We start from the raw sequence: 18484 nt of genomic DNA, 5'->3' as shown, positions 1-18484 counted from the left end.
CTAGATAAATAAAGGTTAAATAAACATTTTGAAAATATATATGTAAATAGCTGCTGATATGGCTATTATAAAGAACTACAAATGCCATGGTGAGAGTGCTGAATCGAGGTAAAGGTAAACTATTAACTATCTAATGCTAGCTAAACATAGTAATGAATAAATTGGCACCATTTCTTTAAATGGACAATTCTGTGAACAGTCTTGTGCAAGTTTTTAATTGACACAATTCAATACCTGTTAGCAAAGGTGTCCTGACGTGCAGGAGCTTGCATGGATTTGTAGTTTTACATTATGTCTACTTTAACGCTAATTAACATTTTCGAATCAAATTAAATAGAGCCGAATATATTGATAAAAGTCACCTCGTCCGAAAGCGATTTACGTGGTTATCAAAACCAGGTTAAGCCGACGTGAAACACAGCCCTTAATTAAATTGTTTCAAAAATCCCCTATGGGAAAAATTAATGGAACCATTTCCCTATTTGACCGCTAGGTTTTACGGGTAATATGACACCTCCACTGTGGGGTTCGATATGGTGACTGGTGGCTTCAAAGCCTCTCATTTGTCAATGCAGAGCATCAGCAATCCAGGGTTTATATCATTGGTTTGAACAGCCAATTAATCTGTTTGACTGTCATCTGGATCTACCAATCGCGTGATCGCTTACAGAGGATGAGCCAATAGAAATAAAGGAACGATGTCAGGCCAAGTCTTCCTACGCCTCCTAAATTAGGTTATTGGTTTAGGCCCAAGGTGAACTCAGGAAGAGTCTGCCATCGCATGACAGAAGCATCAAGTAAAGCTAGCTATTGTCACAAACTCTTCGATCAGGCATTCTGTCCTTTTATCAAGCATATCATAAGGTAAGGGTACTCACTGAAGCATCGTTAAAATAAACATGAAGGAACCAATTCAAGAGGGGTATTTTTGTATAAGATAGCAACTAACTAGCTAGCCTTCTAGCAGGCAAGCTTGGTCGCTAGCTAACTCACAACAAACTTCTCAAAGTATTCGAAACACCCACTGAAATCCTGAACATGTATTGCTAACTAACTAAACTAGCTACTGTAGCAAGCTAGCTAACTGGCTCTTTTCGAACGTTTCTCTCTAAGAAACGCAATGCGTCTTCACTGTTATGGTGACGAGCTAACGTTACCAGACCCAGAATCATAGATGAATCTGGTCAAACCACAGCAATCCATTATTTTTAAACAAGATGCACTGTATAATTCCAGTGTGTATAGCCAATAACACCCCTTTATTTGAAAGGCACAGTTTATGCTGTTTACCAAAACATGCTTGTCTTTTCTCTGCTGTATTTCTAAATCACATTGACATTTCAACAGATGACTGACAAAGAGGGGGTGACTGGTGCAGGTGATAACCCACAGATGATTCTAACAGGGAAGAAGTCAGGGAAAGCATCGCTGCTGGACAGTGGGGAAGACTTTGAGATGTTGGATGATGATGAAATTGATGATGACCCTCCTCCTTTGGAAGATGCTGGGGGTGGGAAGAATACTAAAAAAGAGCCTGCAGAGGACCAAGATGCCAGCCCTTCATCTCTAATAGATGAGTGGATGGATATACTAGGTAACAAAATTAACCTTATATTTACTATAGGTCAAAGACAAAGGACAATGATCGCGTATTGACAGTCGTCACCATTTGGTTAAGCTTATTCTCACTTATCTATTTGCAGGTAATGGCCAGCTAAGGAAGAAAGTTCTGCGGGCAGGGAATGGGCCAGACAGCAGGCCCACAAAAGGCCAGAATGTCGTGATTCACCTGAAGACTTCACTGGCTGATGGGACTCTTATAGAAGAGCAACCGGAGCTGTCTTTCACTCTGGGAGATGGTGACGTCATCCAGGTACATTCTACTTAGTATTTTAAGTGACGGCAAGTCTGATCTGATTCTATACAATGCAGTGATGTGAGTAGATATGAGAAATGTAAATGGAACAAATGTATGTTTCAAGTTCAGTGTTGCTTTTATCCACCAGCAATGCCTCCAACTTTGATCTTTGATTTATCAGATTTGAACTATTGTGTTTTTTCTCGCAGGCTCTGGATCTCACAGTGCAGCTCATGGAAATGGGGGAGACGGCCCTCGTCCAAGCCGACGCTAAATATGCATATGGTGCCCTGGGGAGGTATGGAGGGTTTCTTAATCTTGCTGGTTCTTTGTGGTTTCACTGGCATGTCTCGTTGTTACCCAAACAAGCCATCTATTCTAAGATTGTAATTACCTATAAAGATAACTCTAAAATGCTTGCTATGCTTCATGACGTCAAACTAGATATCATTAACCCTTGTGTCGTCTTAACATTCTGTATACTCTTTTACTAAGGGACAAAAAAATGACCCGCCTTCACTAAACCCCTCAAATAAAGCAGCTTAATTGAATTTGAAACCCCAAATCTATTTTGCATGAAGAAACAACCTGTCATTCATCACAAACTTTGTGAATATCTGGGTTTTCCCTCTTCACAATGCAGAACGACTGCATTTAATCAGTGGACACCACTCGTTTTTATTACAACACCTGTCATAAGAGGTTTTTTATTATTATTGCTAAAGGTACTGCATAGGTGTAAACACATTTTTTGCAAGAGATGGCACTTGTATAGCCTAAGAAAGTAGCAGAAATGTGCAGAAAGTAGTTTTGAATGCATTTTATTTAAGGGAAACACAGTCTTGAACCTTTTTTGCAACATAATGATATATTCTTATATACTGTACAATGAGGAATTCAACTACATAGTCTTCTCCCATTTTTGGAACCATTGCCCCGACCTACAAGGTGTATAAACAACAACAATAAAATAAGGTAATAGATACAAAACAAAAATGTGAAGAACATCAATCAACTCTAATTAGCACGTGTGTAAGTGTGTGTGCATGGACTTTGCAGATGTATTTCTCACATGTGCAGCACATGGTATTTGTTTTCCAGTCCTTCTTTGGGGGGCAGAATTGGCATCTCCTCCTCTTGCCTGCTGCAGCCTCAGGCCAATATTCAGCCTCCTGAACAGCTTGATCTTGTTCCATATCAGGAAGGCTTTGTATGAGGACACATCAATGATGTTATGGAAGATTGCCCGCTGGCCTCTAGTCATCATCCCCCTGCAGCTATAAGTTCCAATCACCTTGTCCAGGTTGTCCACGCCTCCTTTGTTGTAGTCCAGGATGATGGCTGGCTTCCTGTCCTCACGATCACTGATCTCAGCCGTTTTGTGCAGTGTGCACAGGAGCCACATTATTGTTCCTCTTTGGGAGGTAAGAAACTAGAGCGGTGGTGGGGGTGAAGGCAAAATTTGATGAGAAGGCCTCTCTCCCCCTTGTTGCGAGGAGTGCAGGGGGGAGCTCAGGCTTGTTCTTTCTAACTGTGCCAACCATGGTGATCTTCCTCTTCAGGAGCTGCTGGCTGAGTTCATAAGAGGTGATGAAATTGTCACACGTGACATTGTTCCCCCTCTGTCCATCTGTCACATCAAGCACAACCCGCATCCCCTGGTTCTTCTCCGGGCCTCCGCTGGTTGGCTTCCCTGTGTAGACTAGCATCTTCCAAGCGTAGCTGGTTTGTGTGTCACAGGCCACCCATATCTTGATGCTGTACTTTGCTGGGCATATACTGCTGGAAAGGACAGTGACCTTTTGACAAAATAGATTGTTTTCTGTGACACTGATACTAATCACATAAATCAATGCTATTACAGCAATACATAATACAATTAACAGTGAAAATCACTTGCATTACAGATATGAAAATAAAAATGTACCTCTGAATGGAACCAGCTGCTCATCCACGGTTACTTCAAGCCCAGGGTTGTAGATGTATGGCAGACGCTCCCCCAACTTTTCCTAAACGTCTCTTATGGCTGCCAGTTTGTCTTCCGCACGTCTTGACTCACGGTTACCAAATCGTAGCATTCTTGAGAAAGTGTGAAAGACTTTGTGGCACGGAAAATCGCCCTTCCACTCTCTCGATCGCAGAGACTACATGTAGCCTCGCCTCTGGACCTATACACACCCTCTAAGATTAGCAGCCCTATGTAGGCACGCAGGTCAATCTCATCCATCCTTTTCCAGTTGTCTCCATATTTACGGGAACCCTCCATTTGTAATCTCCAGACTGATTTCTTTTTTTCGATGGCTGGTGTGATGAGCATGTAGAATGTTGAGGCAATGTCCTGGGCATATTTTGCTATTCTTTGACAAATGTCTCCTTCAGCTTGGGTATTTCTTCTTCATCTGAAGATGATGCATCGTGCTCTGGGTTGTATTATTCCCCATCTTCTTCAGATATCTCTTCTAAATCATTGTTCGCTTCTTCCTCCTGGACATCTGAAAACATCAGCTCTACGACCTGTTGTGCACTTATGGCTTCAGCAAAGAGAGAACTGGGGGGGGCTGTCATCTGCAGCACCTTTATAGCCTCTGACTGCATTCCACATTAGTAAACCATGTTTATTTTGTCTGTGAACTTGAATCATGTGGAGGGGGGATCCTGCACATGCACAAAGTTTTAATTTTGTCTGTGTGCTACTGATCTACCACAATCTAAATGTTGTGTGTGTTTTTGTGGTGTAAATGATTGTAGAACTGCCGGGTCAAAAATAACCATAAGACAATCTTTGTACCCTGGTGGTGTACATCTTTAATGGAAACATGAACAGAGGCAACGTTTCACTTTTTCTAATGTTGGGGTCACTAGGAAAAGTGATCAAATTTCAAGTTGAAAAAATATAATTTAGGGGGATTTCTCTGTTAACCTTTCTAGGGCTCGACAACATTTCGCTGAAAAGGCAGCGTGCGAAATTCAAAAATATATTTTTTTGTAAATTTCACTTTCACGCATTAAGTCCAATACAGCAAATGAAAGATAAACATCTTGTTAATCTACCCATTGTGTCCGATTTAAAAAATGCTTTACAGCAAAAGCACAACATGATTATGTTGGGTCAGAGTCAAGTCACAAAAACACACACAGCCATTTTCCAGCCAAAGGTAGGAGTCACAAAAAGCAGAAATATAGATCAAATGAATCACTAACCTTTGATCTTCATCAGATGACACTCATAGGACATCATGTTACACAATACATGTATGTTTTGTTCGATAATGTGCATATTTATATCCAAAAATCTGTTTACATTGGCGCGTTACGTGCAGTAATGTTTTGATTCCAAAACATCTGGTGATTTTGAAGAAATTCTCATAATAAACATTGATAAAAGATGCAAGTGTTATTCACAGAATTAAAGATAGACTTCTCCTTAATGCAACCGCTGTGTCAGATTTTTTTTTTTTTAACTTGACGGAAAAAGCATAATCTGAGAACGGTGCTCAGAACCCAAAACAGCCAGAGGAATATCTGCCATTTTGGCATCATCAGAAGCTAGAAAAAACACAATATTCACTTACCTTTGATCTTCATCAGAAGGCACTCCCAGGAATCCCAGTTTGACAATAAATTACTGATTTGTTCCATAAAGCACATAATTTAGCCACTTGTTGTTAGCGTGTTCAGGCCAGTAATCCATGCATGAGCACTTCCTCCAGACAAAAACTCAAAGTTCCGTTACAGTCCATAGAAACAAGTCAAATGATGTATGCAATCAATCTTTAGGATGTTTTTAACATAAATCAGCAATCAGGTTCCAACCGGAGAATTTCATTGTCTGAAGAAAATCATTGGAACGAGAGCAAACTCTGTCGGGAGCGCGCGTCATGAGACCGAGTCTCTCTGCCAGACCACTCACTCAAAGAGCTATTATGAGCCCCTCCTTTATTGTAGAATCCTCAAACCAGTTTCTAAAGACGGTGACATCTAGTGGAATCCCTAGGAAGTGCATCATTTATATCTCACTGGGATTTCAATAGGCACTGTTTTGAATATCGATTTCACTTCCTGTTTGGATTTCTTAGGTTTTTGCCTGCCATACGAGTTTTGTGATACTCAGACATCATTCAAACAGTTTTAGAAACTTCAGTGTTTTCTATCCAATACTACTAATAATATGCATATATTAGCATCTGGGACAGAGTAGGAGGCAGTTTAGTCTGGGTACGCTATTCATCCAAAAGTGAAAATACTGCCCCCTATCCCAAGAAGGTTAAACAGTGGTGGGTCATTTTTTTTTACACTTAAGACAACACACGTGTTAACTTGTGTTCCTCTTAATGGGAGCTAAACTCCTCAGCACTCTTCCCTTTTTTAAGAAAGAGCTGTGAGTGGAATGCTGCTGTCTTGAGCTCACTGCTTATAGTACACGACCTGACTTTGCTCTCTGATTGTGTGCTCCCTGCCCTGGCCTCCACCACTGTCTCCACTGGCAGCCTTGCCCCTGAGGTGCTTCCCAGTGCTGATCTGGCCCTGGAGGTACAGCTGCTGGATGCCACTGAGGCCCCCGACCTTGAGCTCCTCTCCCCCCAGGAGAGGGTTGCCCTTGCTGGGCAGAAGAGGGAGAGGGGGAATGTCTACTACCAGAGAGGAGACTACGCCTTCGCTGTAAACTCTTATGGCTTTGCCCTGCAGATCACCGAGTCCAGCTCTAAAGGTGACCGTAGTGACATATTTTTTTTGTTATTTGCGAAAGCATTGTTTTTGGATGGGCCTGGGCACAAGACTCCCTGGAATTTACTAATCAAATGTATTTTTATAGCCCTTCTTACATCAGCTGATATATCAAAGTGCTGTACAGAAACCCAGCCTAAAACCCCAAACGGGTGCAGCTGTGGCTTGGAAGCACGGTGGCTTGGAAAAACTCCCTAGAAAGGCCAAAACCTAGAGCGGAACCAGGCTATGAGGGGTGGCCAGTCCTCTTCTGGCTGTGCGGGGTGGAGATTATAACAGAACATGGCCAAGATGTTAAAATGTTCATAAATGACCAGCATGGTCAAATAATAGTAATCACAGTGAACAGGTCAGGGTTCCATAGCCGCAGGCAGAACAGTTGAAACTGGAGAAACAGCACGGCCAGGTGGACTGGGGACAACGAGTCATCAGGTCAGGTAGTCCTGAGGCATGGTCTTAGGGCTCAGGTCCTCCTAGAGAGAGCATACTTAAATTCACACAGGACCCCGGATAAGACAGGAGAAATACTCCAGATATAACAGACTGACCCTAGCCCCCTGACACAAACTATTGCAGCATAAATACTGGAGGCTGAGACAGGAGGGGTCACGAGACACTGTGACCCCATCCGACGATACCCCCAGACAGGGCCAAACAGGCAGGATATAACCCGACCCACTTTTCCAAAACCCCACACCACTAGAAGGATATCTTCAACCACCAACTTACCATCCTGAGATGAGGCTGAGTATAGCCCACAAAGATTACACAGACTACACTCAATCATAGGACCCACTGAAGAAATTAGTCTTCAGTAAAGACTTAAAGGTTGAGACCGAGTCTGCGTTTCTCAGATGGGTAGGCAGACCATTCCATAAAAATGGAGTTCTATAGGAGAAAACCCTGCCTCCAGCGGTTTGCTTAGAAATTCTAGGGACAATTAGGAGGCCTGCATCTTGTGACCGTAGCGTACGTGTAGGTATGTACGGCAGGACCAAATCGGAAAGATGGGTAGGTGCAAGCCAATGCTTTAGTTTAGCAGTAAAACCCTAATCAGCCCTTGCCTTAACAGGAAGCAAGTTTAGGGTGGCTAACACTGGAGTAATATGATCAAATTTTGGGGTTCTTGTCAGGATTCTAGCAGCTGTATTTAGCACTAACTGAAGTTTATTTAGTGCTTTATCCGGGTAGCCGGAAAGTAAAGCATCGCAGTAGTCTAACCTAGAAGTAACAAGAGCATGGATTAATTTTTCTGCATAATCTGTGGACAAAATTTCTGATTTTTGCAATGTTACGTAGATGGAAAAAAGCTGTGCTTGAAACAGTCTTGATATGTTCATCAAAAGAGAGATCAGGGTTCAGAGTAACGCCAAGGTCCTTCACAGTTTTATTTGAGACGACTGTACAACCATCAAGATTGTCAGATTCAACAGAAGATCTCTGTTTCTTGGGACCTAGAACAAGCATCTCTGTTTTATCTGAGTTTAAAAGTAGAAAGTTTGCAGCCATCCACTTCCTTATGTCTGAAACGCATGCTTCCAGCGAGGGCAATTTTGGGGCTTCACCATGTTTCATTGAAATGTACAGCTGTGTGCCATCTGCATAGCAGTGAAAGTTAACATTATGTTTTTGAATGACATCCCCAAGAGGTAAAATGTATAGTGAAAACAATAGTGGCCCTAAAACGGAACCTTGAGGAACACTGAAATTTACAGTTGATTTGTCAGAGGACAAACCATTCAGAGACAAACTGATATCTTTCCGACAGATAAGATCTAAACCAGGCCAGAACTTGTCCGTGTAGACTAATTTGGGTTTCCAATATCGGCAAAAGAATGTGATCGATGGCATCAAAAGCAGCACTAAGGTCTAGGAGCACGAGGACAGATGCAGAGCCTCGGTCTGATGCCATTTAAAAGGTAATTTACCACCTTCACAAGTGCAGTCTCAGTGCTATGATGGGGTCTAAAACCAGACTGAAGCATTTCGTATACATTGTTTATCTTCAGGAAGGCAGTGAGTTGCTGCGCAACAGCTTTTTCTTTAAAGTGTTGAGAGGAATGGGAGATTCGATATAGGCCGATTAGTTTTTTATATTTTCTGGGTCAAGGTTTGGCTTTTTCAAGAGGCTTTATTACTGCCAGTTTTAGTGTGTTTGATACACATCCGGTGGATAGAGAGCCGTTTATTATGTTCAACATAGGAGGGCCAAGCACAGGAAGCAGCTCTTTCAGTAGTTTATTTGGAATAGGGTCCAGTATGCAGCTTGAAGGTTTAGAGGCCATGATTATTTTCTTCATTGTGTCGAGATATAGTACTAAAACACTTGAGTGTCTCCCTTGGTCCTGGCAGAGTTGTGCAGACTCTGGACAACTGAGCTTTGGAGGAATAACACAGATTTAAAGAGGAGTGCATTATTTATTTTCTAATGATCATGATTTTTTTCCTCAAAGAAATTAATGAATTTATTACTGCTTAAGTGAAAGCCATCCTCTCTTGGGGAATGCTGTTTTTTAGTTAGCTTTGCGACAGTATCAAAAATTAAATTTTGGATTGTTCTTTTTTTCCTAAATTAAGTTGGAAAAATAGGATGATCGAGCAGCAGTGAGGGCTCTTCGATACTGCACGGAACTGTCTTTCCAAGCTAGTCGAAAGACTTCCAGTTTGGTGTGGCACCATTTCCGTTCCAATTTTCTGGAAGCTTGCTTCAGAGCTCGGGTATTTTCTGTTTACCAGGGAGCTAGTTTCTTATGACAAATGTTTTTAGTTTTTAGGGGTGCAACTGCGTCTAGGGTATTGGAGAAACATTAAGAGCCACAAAATGTATTCCATGGGACAAAACTAGGTCCAGAGTATGACTGTGGCAGTGAGTAGGTCCGGAGACATGTTGGACAAAACCCACTGAGTCGATGATGGCTCCGAAATACTTTTGGAGTGGGCCGGTGGACTTTTCCATGTGAATATTAAAGTCACCAAAAATGTGAATATTATCTGCCATGACTACAAGGTCCGATAGGAATTCAGGGAACTCAGTGAGGGATGCTGTATATGGCCCAGGAGGCCTGTAAACAGTAGCTATAAAAAGTGATTGACTAGGCTGCATAGATTTCATGACTAGAAGCTCAGAATTTTTTTTTTTTTTTTTGTAAATTGAAATTCGCTATCATAAATGTTAGCAACACCTCCACCTTTTGCGGGATGCACGGGGGTCACTAACCAGGAGGTGAAGCCTTATTTAACACAGTAAATTCATCAGGCTTAAGCCATGTTTCAGCCAGGCCAATCACATCAAGATTATGATCAGTGATTAGTTCATTGACTATAACTGCCTTGGAATTGAGGGATCTAACATTAAGTAGCCCTATTTTGAGGTTCAGTCTCTTTCAAGAATAGCAGGAATGGAGGTGGTCTTTATTCTAGTGAGATTGCTAAGGCGAACACCGCCATGTTTAGTTTTTCCCAACCTAGGTCGATGCATAGACCGGTCTGAATGGGGATAGCTGAGCTGACTACACTGACTGTGCTAGTGGCAGACTCCACTAAGCTGGCAGGCTGGCTAACAGCCTGGCCTGCACCCTATTTCATTGTGGAGCTAGGGGAGTTAGAGCCCTGTCTATGTTCATAGATAAGATGAGAGCACCCCTCCAGCTAGGATGGAGTCAGTCACTCCTCAACAGGCCAGGCTTGGTCCTGTTTGTGGGTGAGTCCCAGAAAGAGGGCCAATTATCTACAAATTCTATCTTTTGGGAGGGGCAGAAAACAGCCATGAGAAAGTTGTCCGGCTGCGGGGATTTATACTATTATCTGTACTTACTGGTGGAACAGACGCTGTTTCAACCTTTCCTACACTGAAATTACCCTTGCCTAATGATTGCGTCTGAAGCTGGGCTTTCAGCTCAGCTATCCTTGCCGTAAGGCGATCTTTCTCTTGTATATTATGTGTACAGCGACTGCAATTAGAAGGCATCATGTTAAATGTTACTACTTAGCTTCGGCTGTTGGAGGTCCTGACAAACCATGTCCAGATAAAGCGTCCGGAGTGTAAAAGTCGAGTGAGGGAGAAAAACTACAAATATAAACGGTTAGTAAAAACCGTGAAGTTGTCAGGTAGCAAGGTTGGCAACAAAACGCACAGCAGCCCGTAAACAAGTCTGCAAGTTGTGACCTGAAATGACACGTATCAAACTAGGCGTCACGTGGCTCCAACTGATGGTGTGTGTGACTGCTGTTTCAGTGGACATTAGCCCGGAGGAAGAGGAGGAGCTGATGGACATTAAGGTGAAGTGTCTAAACAACATGGCAGCTGCCCAGCTCAAGTTGGATCACTACGAAGCAGCACTACGGTCCTGTGTTTCAGTGCTGGCCCACCAGCCAGACAACATCAAAGCCCTATTCCGCAAAGGCAAGGTAGGTATCACACAACTGAATGTGTGGATTTGAGTGTGCATGTCTGAAAGCATCACCATGGACTTCTGTATCTGTAGGTATTGGCCTTGCAAGGAGAATATGCTGACGCTATAAGGAATTTGAAGATGGCCCTGAAGTTGGAACCAAGCAACAAGGTACTGCACTCAACATTCACAAAATCATTATTTAGAAAGATGTGGAATGAAAACAAATTCTCAGGACCACATGTTTTTGCAGTTCTTTCTGACATCCACCAGGTGGTGCCACATTCTCTAATATTGGTGATGAAGGAAACCAGGTGGACTGCAGACTCATCATTTTGGTGGATCTGATTTCGTGTTGTTGCTGTAAATAGGTTGGTTTATCGATGCCCAGGTGATATCTAAGCATTGCTTAGACATGTTGCTCCCTGCACAGGGAGAACCAGGGCGAACCACAGCGCGTTTGCTACTTGGACCATCTGCATGTTAATACTTAACACTCATGACCCACCACCCCACTCACTCCTGCCGCCTCAGTATTTTTTCAGTCCAACACACCAATGTGAAATCATGCTCTGACAGAATGCCTTGTACAATTGTCCCATACTGTTTTTTTTTTCTTCTTCTTCTTGGACACTAATGTAGTGCATGAGTGTGTTGGGCTGGTAGTTGTTCATATGTTGACATTTTCTATTAGCATTAGACAAGCTCTTGCATTCTGAACTGGGCTGCAGGGTGCACCACAGTTGGTTACACCATCTCAAGTGTGGCTGCCTGGGAATGTTTATGGTGGTGTTTTTGCTGAAGTGTTTTAGATTAGGAGCAGTAAACCATTACAAGTAGAATCTCAATGGTCTAGATTAGAAGATTGCATATTTATATGCAAAAATTGTGGTCCACTCTCTACTTTAAATTTTTAAGGATGTTAGGGTTGTCTTGTCTGAATTCATTAATTTAATTAACACAATTTGCCTCAAATCTTCTCAATTTTTGTAAAATGGGGAAAGATGACAAGAACTGCAGCAGTTATGTAATTTCTGTCCTCAAACATTACTATTGTGTACATGACCAGAAGTATCGGCTGATTTGAACATGGGAATGCCAAGGGGGGCCCTGTAGAAACCTGATATTGTGAAGCACCCATTTAATCTTGTCAGCAGTGGGAGATGAAACCCTAAGAGCGGAGACTTACCCAAACTCTCTACCCTCCTCTGTCCACAACACAGTGCTTGTAAGTGGCTCCTTGGAAGCTGTAATGGACATTTTGGCCAGTACTGTGAAAATGTCCTAAATTTCCCACTCACAAACCCTTGAGATGAATGACTAAGACTTGATATGAGGGGGCTGCCTCATGCAGGGAAGCTGTTAACTTACTACCCTTTTGTTGGCTGGATTTGTATTGGCACGAATATTCATTTTACAATAGCATCAATTGCTAATAATCAAGCCACCTGCAGTTAACAGAACACCTGACTATTATGGTGCATAGGGAATGGGTTGTCATCAGTGAATGTGTTTTTATATACACAGGCTATGTGATTGTGGGAAGGGGGTAGAGTAGTAACGCCTGCAGCTTATTCTCACACTTTGCTGTCTCCTGGTTTAGACCATCCACTCAGAACTCTCCAAGCTGGTGAAGAAGCACTCTGAGCAGAAAGATGCCGAGCAGGCCATGTACAAGAAGATGCTAGGCAACCCAGGCAGCGGTAGCATGCAGAAACACCAGGCCAGGTCATCATGGGTGAGACGGTCCTCACATGAGGCTTAACCTGCTCATGTCAACAAACTGATGCTAGCATAAAATGTTATTTGAACCCAGCTGGGGATCAGAAAAATATGTTTTGAGGTGTACATGGATGTCTTACCTTGTGAATGTATTTCAAAGTGAGGAAACAGTCTTCCAAGTCAACATAAAGCCTCACATTTAGTTTTCTTTTGTCCCCAGGGTGTCAGCTGGAAATGGCTGTTCGGTGCCACGGCTGTAGCCATCGGAGGTGTCGCCTTGTCAGTTGTCATAGCTGCCAGAAATTAGATAAGACAAACACTTTTTCTGGTGATTGCCTGCTCCCTCCACAGTGGGACCTCACAAAAAGCAACTGGATATCTGGCAGTGCCTGTTGGAACTGGTAAAAAAAAAAGTGGGAAGGAAATGGCTTTATCTGCCACAACCTTTAGTGTGACGGTCCATACGTTTCTCACACTGTTCTGTCAATGCTTGGGAGAATTATGACAAATACTATACAATAAACATTTGTATATGAAAAGTACTTACCACTTTTTAAATGTGCATATGGCCATTTATTTCCAGAGACAAATTGTTAATTGCTCCTATATGGTAATGATTCTAAATATAAATTGAGCACTCTGAAATGAGAATTCTATGAATGATCGGTCAAAGTTATTTAAAATTAGCGAATGTGATATGGCCCTATATTTTTAAAGCATATGATTGTGCAATTATTTGCATTCTGATTTTGCTCTTTTACTGGGACAGTGCCAATGATGGGTATGAGATGAATCTAGATGCTGTATTATCTGGCCCTGGGATCCACACAGTCTTGGTCGACGGAAACTGTCACATTCTTTTAAATGGCAGAAAGAAGAAACTCTAAGTCAATGGAGAATACCTCACTTTGATAATTCTGAGAAATGTTGAAGGGTGTACCTTCTAAATCCAATTTTAGGTCAGTTTAACAAAACATCTATTTGATTATCTATCATTTTGTTAAATTCAGGATACTTGTTATATTCATGATATGTGTTATATTCATGATACTTCTCACCAAATGAGAAGACATTGTTTGAGATTCTCACATTCCTTTATTTGTTAATTTTGTATTTATTTCAATAAAAGTTTGTCAATTCTGGTACTATGAGCCGCACCCTTTTTTGTATAATCAACCTTTTGGTATCTAATCTTTAAGATGTCTCGTCACCCACCCGTACAACTGTCTATCTCTGACAGGTTGGGAGCACTTCATCTGTTATTACAGTACATGGACTCAACGCCTACACTAAGTCAAATGAGAGCTTGTTACTGTCAAAGAAGGTAAATGGATTTATAGTACTACAGGAGGTAGAAAACACTGATTTTGTTTATTTTATATTTGACACTATGCTCCTTTTCAATATAAACAATATCTGTGTCAGACGACAGGTACTCATTTGCTTAGAGCAGGGGTGTCAAATTCATTCCGTTGAGGGCAGTGCTTTTTCTTTCAATTTGTGTCCAATTAAGCACTATACAGCCAGGTGAGGGGAATTCCTATCTTAATTCATCAATGAAGTACAATGGTGCGACCCTCTGTGGAATGAGTTTGGCTCTATTTTGCTGGTTGGCTTTACAGCTAGCAAACTAGAGCCTTTCCTCGTCTAATTTTATTTTTTACCAATTTGTTATTGACTGGACATTCCCAATTTATGGATTCAGTCAGACGTTGAGTAGTCCAGTGACCTAGTGTTTCCCTCTTCCTTGCAGATCTCTGTGTATCATCTGTACCCTGCTAGCCACTGACTAGACATGTCTCATGTTTTTAATGATTCACATTATATTCTCAATGCCTCATATTTAAGTAAATAAACCGTTTATGATTAATCCTCCTTATACATGTGTCGACTTTATGTCACGTGGGTATGTTAATATATATAATTTATTTTCAATTTAACTTGACTTCATCACGCAATGCACGTAACATGAATATTCATTGTAAAGCTAATGATAGGTTTGTGCGTTTACGACACTGTGCTGTTCGTGCGTGAGCGTGGAGGAAATGGTAGCAAGATGGCGGCGTTGAAGGAGGAGCAGTGCTACGGATTGTCCTGTGGACGAGTGAGCAATGGCAGTAATGTCTCCGTTTTTCACGTAAAACTCACTGACAGCGCCTTGAAAGCATTTGAAGGTTATCAGAGCAGCAAGGTAAGTTAACAACTCAAGTACATTATTTAACTACAAGTTGGGTCTATTTTGCTGGGTGGCTGACAGAGCTAGCCGCTAGCAGTGGATATGGTAACGTTACTTCGCTGCCAAACCATGCCAGCTCAACTAGAACTAGCCAGCAAGCTTATTTGGTTCGATAGTCACTTAGCCAACGTTTAGCTATTTTATTTACATGAGTTAGATGGTATCTCATTACTCACCAGAAAAGTTAGTCCTTTTAAGCTAAGCAACTGAGCTATAATTTTTATTTTTAATTTTTAATACAGGTTGGTTAACTTTTTTTTAAACCTGAACGTAGTGGCGAACGAGGCTGGTAACGTTAGCTGCCAATGCGTTTCAGATATAACACTAACTAGCTTTATCCCGAAGTGCTCTTGTCATAGCTGAATTCCTACCTATCTAGTTTTTGTCGTTACCACCACTAGTCGGAATCGATTAGTTAACGGTCAACTTAATTAACTCGCTAGGTAGCAAAGTAAGCTAGCTAGCCAACATTAACTAACCAACTTGTTACCTATATTTGCTGTTAAACCTTTGATTCTGGGTCTGTAATGGAGCTAGGGGCGAACGTTATAACAACCATTGTATGTAGGTAACTGTTTTTAGCTAACTAGACCGCTAACGTTAACGAGTGGTGTTGAACAGGTAACTTGGCCAATCGATGACATTTGGCAAAGTTTAGTAGCTAACTAAGTTTGCTGAGTTAACATTAAACTCTGGGGTGCAATGTCATCAGCTCGCTACCTAGCCAGTTATGCATGAATTGTGATCCACAATTAAAGTGCTATAAAAATACTTAGGTTACGTTGCTTTGCTCTGTTGCTTCTGGCAGTCCTGAAAAGTGAGTTTGGAGGCTAGCCATCAGTAGCCCAAAAACTACAAGATCGAGCAGGACATTTGTCAGTTTAACCTCTCATTTACAGCGATTCCCATTTTTAAAAAGCTAGTAAATAATGTTCTTGAGGTGATGATAGTCAGTCATGGACTTGGCGAGTTATGTTAGCTAGCAATATAAAAGGTCCCCTCCCTACCGTTGATTCTACTCCTCCCTTGCTTGATTCTAATTGGTGAGCTGGCTGGCTGGCTCATTATATATTTGACTAAGAAAAGCCTGGTCATGCAAGCTAGCTACAGTATAACAAACACATTTTATAGGTAGAATGGCAAGTGTTTTCATGATGGTCTTTAAATTAAGTTAGGGAAGAGGAAGTGCCCAACACAGCCAGTGATATTTGACATCAGCTACCTACCCTGGTAACACTTAACAGTGTCCTTGATGTAGGTAATAAGAACATGGATGATATCCTGCTGTGCTCGTCTTTGAAGCACGTTGCCTATTAGTATCATAATTCTGTTGCATTTTCTTGCACACTAAACAAACATTAATTTAAAGACTAGGCTACATTGTAAGGAGTACAATGCAAATAGTCTGGGTAGCCCTTTGATTAGCTGTTCAGAAGTCTTATGGCTTGGGGGTAGAAGCGGTTTATACAAGCCTTTTGGACCTAGACTTGGCGCTACCGTACTGCTTGATGTGCTGTAGCAGAGAGAACAGTCTATCACTAGGGTGGCTGGAGTCTTTGACCATTTTTAGGGCTTTCCTCTGACACTGCCTGGTATAGAGGTCCTGATGGCAGGAAGCTTGCCCCCAGTGACTTACTGGGCAGTACGAGCAGTTGCCATACAAGGCAGTGATGCAACCATGCTCTCGATGGTGCTGCTGGAAAACCTTTTGAGGATCTGAGGACCCATGCCAAATCCTTTCAGTCTCCTGGGGGGAAATAGGCTTTGTCATGCCTTCTTCAGGACTGTCTTGGTGTGTTGACCATGATAGTTTGATGTGGACACCAAGGAGCTTGAAGCTCTCAACCTGCTCTACTACAGCCCAGTCTATGAGAATGGGGTGTGCTCGGTCCTCCTGTAGTCCACAAACGTCTCCTTTGTCTTGATCACGTTGAGGGAGAGTTTGTTGTCCTGGCACCACGGCCAGGCCGCAGACCTGCTCCCTATATGCTGTCTCATCGTTGTTGATCAGGCCTACCACTGTTGTGTCATCGGCAAACTTGATGATGGCGTTGGAGTAGTGCCTGGCCATGCAGTCACAAGTGAACAGGGAGTACAGGGGGGGGACTGAGCATGCATCCCTGAGGGGGCCCTGTGTTGAGGATCAGCGTGGTGGATGTGTTGTTACCTACCCCTATCACCTGGTGATGGCCTGTCAGGAAGTCCAGAATCCAGTTGCAGAGGGAGGTGTTTAGTCCCAGGGTCCTTAGCTTAGTGATGAGCTTTGAGGACACTACGGTGTTGAATGCTGAGCTGTAGTCAATGAATAGCATTCTCACATAGGTGTTCCTTTTGTCCAGGTGGGACTGGGCAGTGTAGGGTGTAATAGAGATTGGGGCGGTATGCAAATTGGGGGGGGGGGGGGGGGGGAGTTAGAGTTTCTGGGTTGATGTGAGCCATGGCCAGCCTTTCAAAGCACTTCATGGCTACAGATGTGAGTGCTACGGGTCAGTAGTCTTTTAGGCAGGTTACCTTGGTGTTCTTGGTCACAGGGACTATGGCGGTCTGCTTGAAACATCTTGTTATTTCAGACTCCGTCAGGGACAGGTTGAAAATGTCAGTGAAGACACTTGCCAGTTGGTCAGCGACTGCTCGGACTACACGTCCTGGTAATCTGTCTGGCCCTGCAGCCTTGTGAATGCTGACCTGTTTAAAGGTTTTACTCACATCGGCTGCGGAGTGCATGATCACACATATGTCCGGAACAGCTGATGCTCTCATGCGTGTTTCAGTGTTACTTGCCTCGACGCGAGCATAAAAGTAATTTAGCTTGTGTCACTGGGCAGCTTGCGGCTGTGCCTCCCTTTGTAGTCTGTAATAGTTTACAATAGCCCTGCCACATCCGATGAGCGTTGTTGCCGGTGTAGTAGGTTTCAATACTAGTCCTGTATTGACACTTTTCCTGTTTGGTGGTTCGTCGGAGGGCGTAGCGGGATTTCTTACAAGCTTATGGGTTAGAGTCCCGCTTCTTGAAAGCGGCAGCTCTAGCCTTTAGCTCAGTGCAGATGTTGCCTGTAATCAATGGCTTCTGGTTGGGGTATGTACGTACAGTCACTGGGGACGATGTCATCGATGCCCTTATTGATAAACCCAGTGACTGATGTGTACAGAAGAATCCCAGAACATTCCAGTCTGCTAGCAAAACAATCCTGTAGCTTAGCATCTGCTTCAGCTGACCACTTTTTTTTAATAGACTGAGTCTCTGGTGCTTCCTGCTTACATTTTTTTTTTTGTAAGCAGGAATCAGGAGGACAGAATTATGGTCATAATTGCCAAACAGAAGGTGAGGGAGAGCTTTGTACGCGTCTCTATGTGGAGTAAAGGCGGTCTAGAGTTTTTCCCTCTGGTTGCACATTTAACATGCTGGTAGAAATGTGCGGTAGTTAAACTGGAGGGATTGGACCGCTGTGATCTGTGGCGATGCGGGATAGCTTTTCTCATTTATTACCCTGCCTGAGCTTGGCGCTGATATCAGAGGATGCAGCCTTGTAGTTGATGAATAGTATCACTTTT

At 42.6% G+C, this 18484-nt stretch overlaps 2 protein-coding genes across 4 annotated transcripts in view; both read left to right on the top strand.

Moving 5' to 3' along the window:
• Nucleotides 1-706: 706 nt before the first annotated feature.
• On the top strand, nucleotides 707-13841 carry fkbp8 (FKBP prolyl isomerase 8). 3 transcript variants are annotated; one of them, XR_002473572.2, is made up of 9 exons: nucleotides 707-864; nucleotides 1348-1594; nucleotides 1704-1873; nucleotides 2068-2156; nucleotides 6346-6566; nucleotides 10818-10990; nucleotides 11068-11145; nucleotides 11228-11345; nucleotides 12578-12712. XR_002473572.2 is itself a non-coding variant. In XM_021603835.2 (9 exons), the coding sequence occupies exons 2-9, from the start codon at nucleotides 1348-1350 to the stop codon at nucleotides 13001-13003; spliced, it is 1200 nt and encodes a 399-aa protein (XP_021459510.2). In that variant the 5' UTR covers nucleotides 707-864; the 3' UTR covers nucleotides 13004-13841. The 3 variants fall into 3 exon arrangements, 2 of the variants coding, with proteins under 2 accessions (XP_021459510.2, XP_021459512.2); XM_021603835.2 differs by lacking the exon at nucleotides 11228-11345 and adding an exon at nucleotides 12917-13841; XM_021603837.2 differs by having other exon boundaries at nucleotides 11248-11345; nucleotides 12578-12713.
• An 848-nt stretch (nucleotides 13842-14689) lies between these two features.
• LOC110524308 (RNA polymerase II elongation factor ELL) overlaps nucleotides 14690-18484 on the top strand; it is a 42257-nt gene continuing 38462 nt past the window's right edge. Inside the window, exon 1 of the mRNA XM_021603834.2 lies at nucleotides 14690-14887. Coding sequence (XP_021459509.2) covers nucleotides 14753-14887 — 135 coding nt within the window. The 5' untranslated portion in view covers nucleotides 14690-14752. The remainder of the gene's footprint in view (nucleotides 14888-18484) is intronic.

This window comes from Oncorhynchus mykiss, chromosome 5 (assembly GCF_013265735.2).
Source record: "Oncorhynchus mykiss isolate Arlee chromosome 5, USDA_OmykA_1.1, whole genome shotgun sequence".
Classification (NCBI taxonomy): domain Eukaryota; kingdom Metazoa; phylum Chordata; class Actinopteri; order Salmoniformes; family Salmonidae; genus Oncorhynchus; species Oncorhynchus mykiss.
The sequence above is the reverse complement of the archived record's forward strand: the minus strand, read 5'-3'. Positions and strand labels throughout refer to the sequence as shown.

Bases quoted from the DNA above. Each gene is read 5' to 3' on its own strand.
- fkbp8 (XM_021603835.2), top strand. From the start codon at position 1,348: ATGACTGACAAAGAGGGGGTGACTGGTGCAGGTGATAACCCACAGATG. The intron at 2,157-6,345 runs GTATGGAGGGTT...CTCCACTGGCAG, and splicing joins GCATATGGTGCCCTGGGGAG to CCTTGCCCCTGAGGTGCTTC. The intron at 11,146-12,577 runs GTACTGCACTCA...CTCCTGGTTTAG, and splicing joins AGTTGGAACCAAGCAACAAG to ACCATCCACTCAGAACTCTC.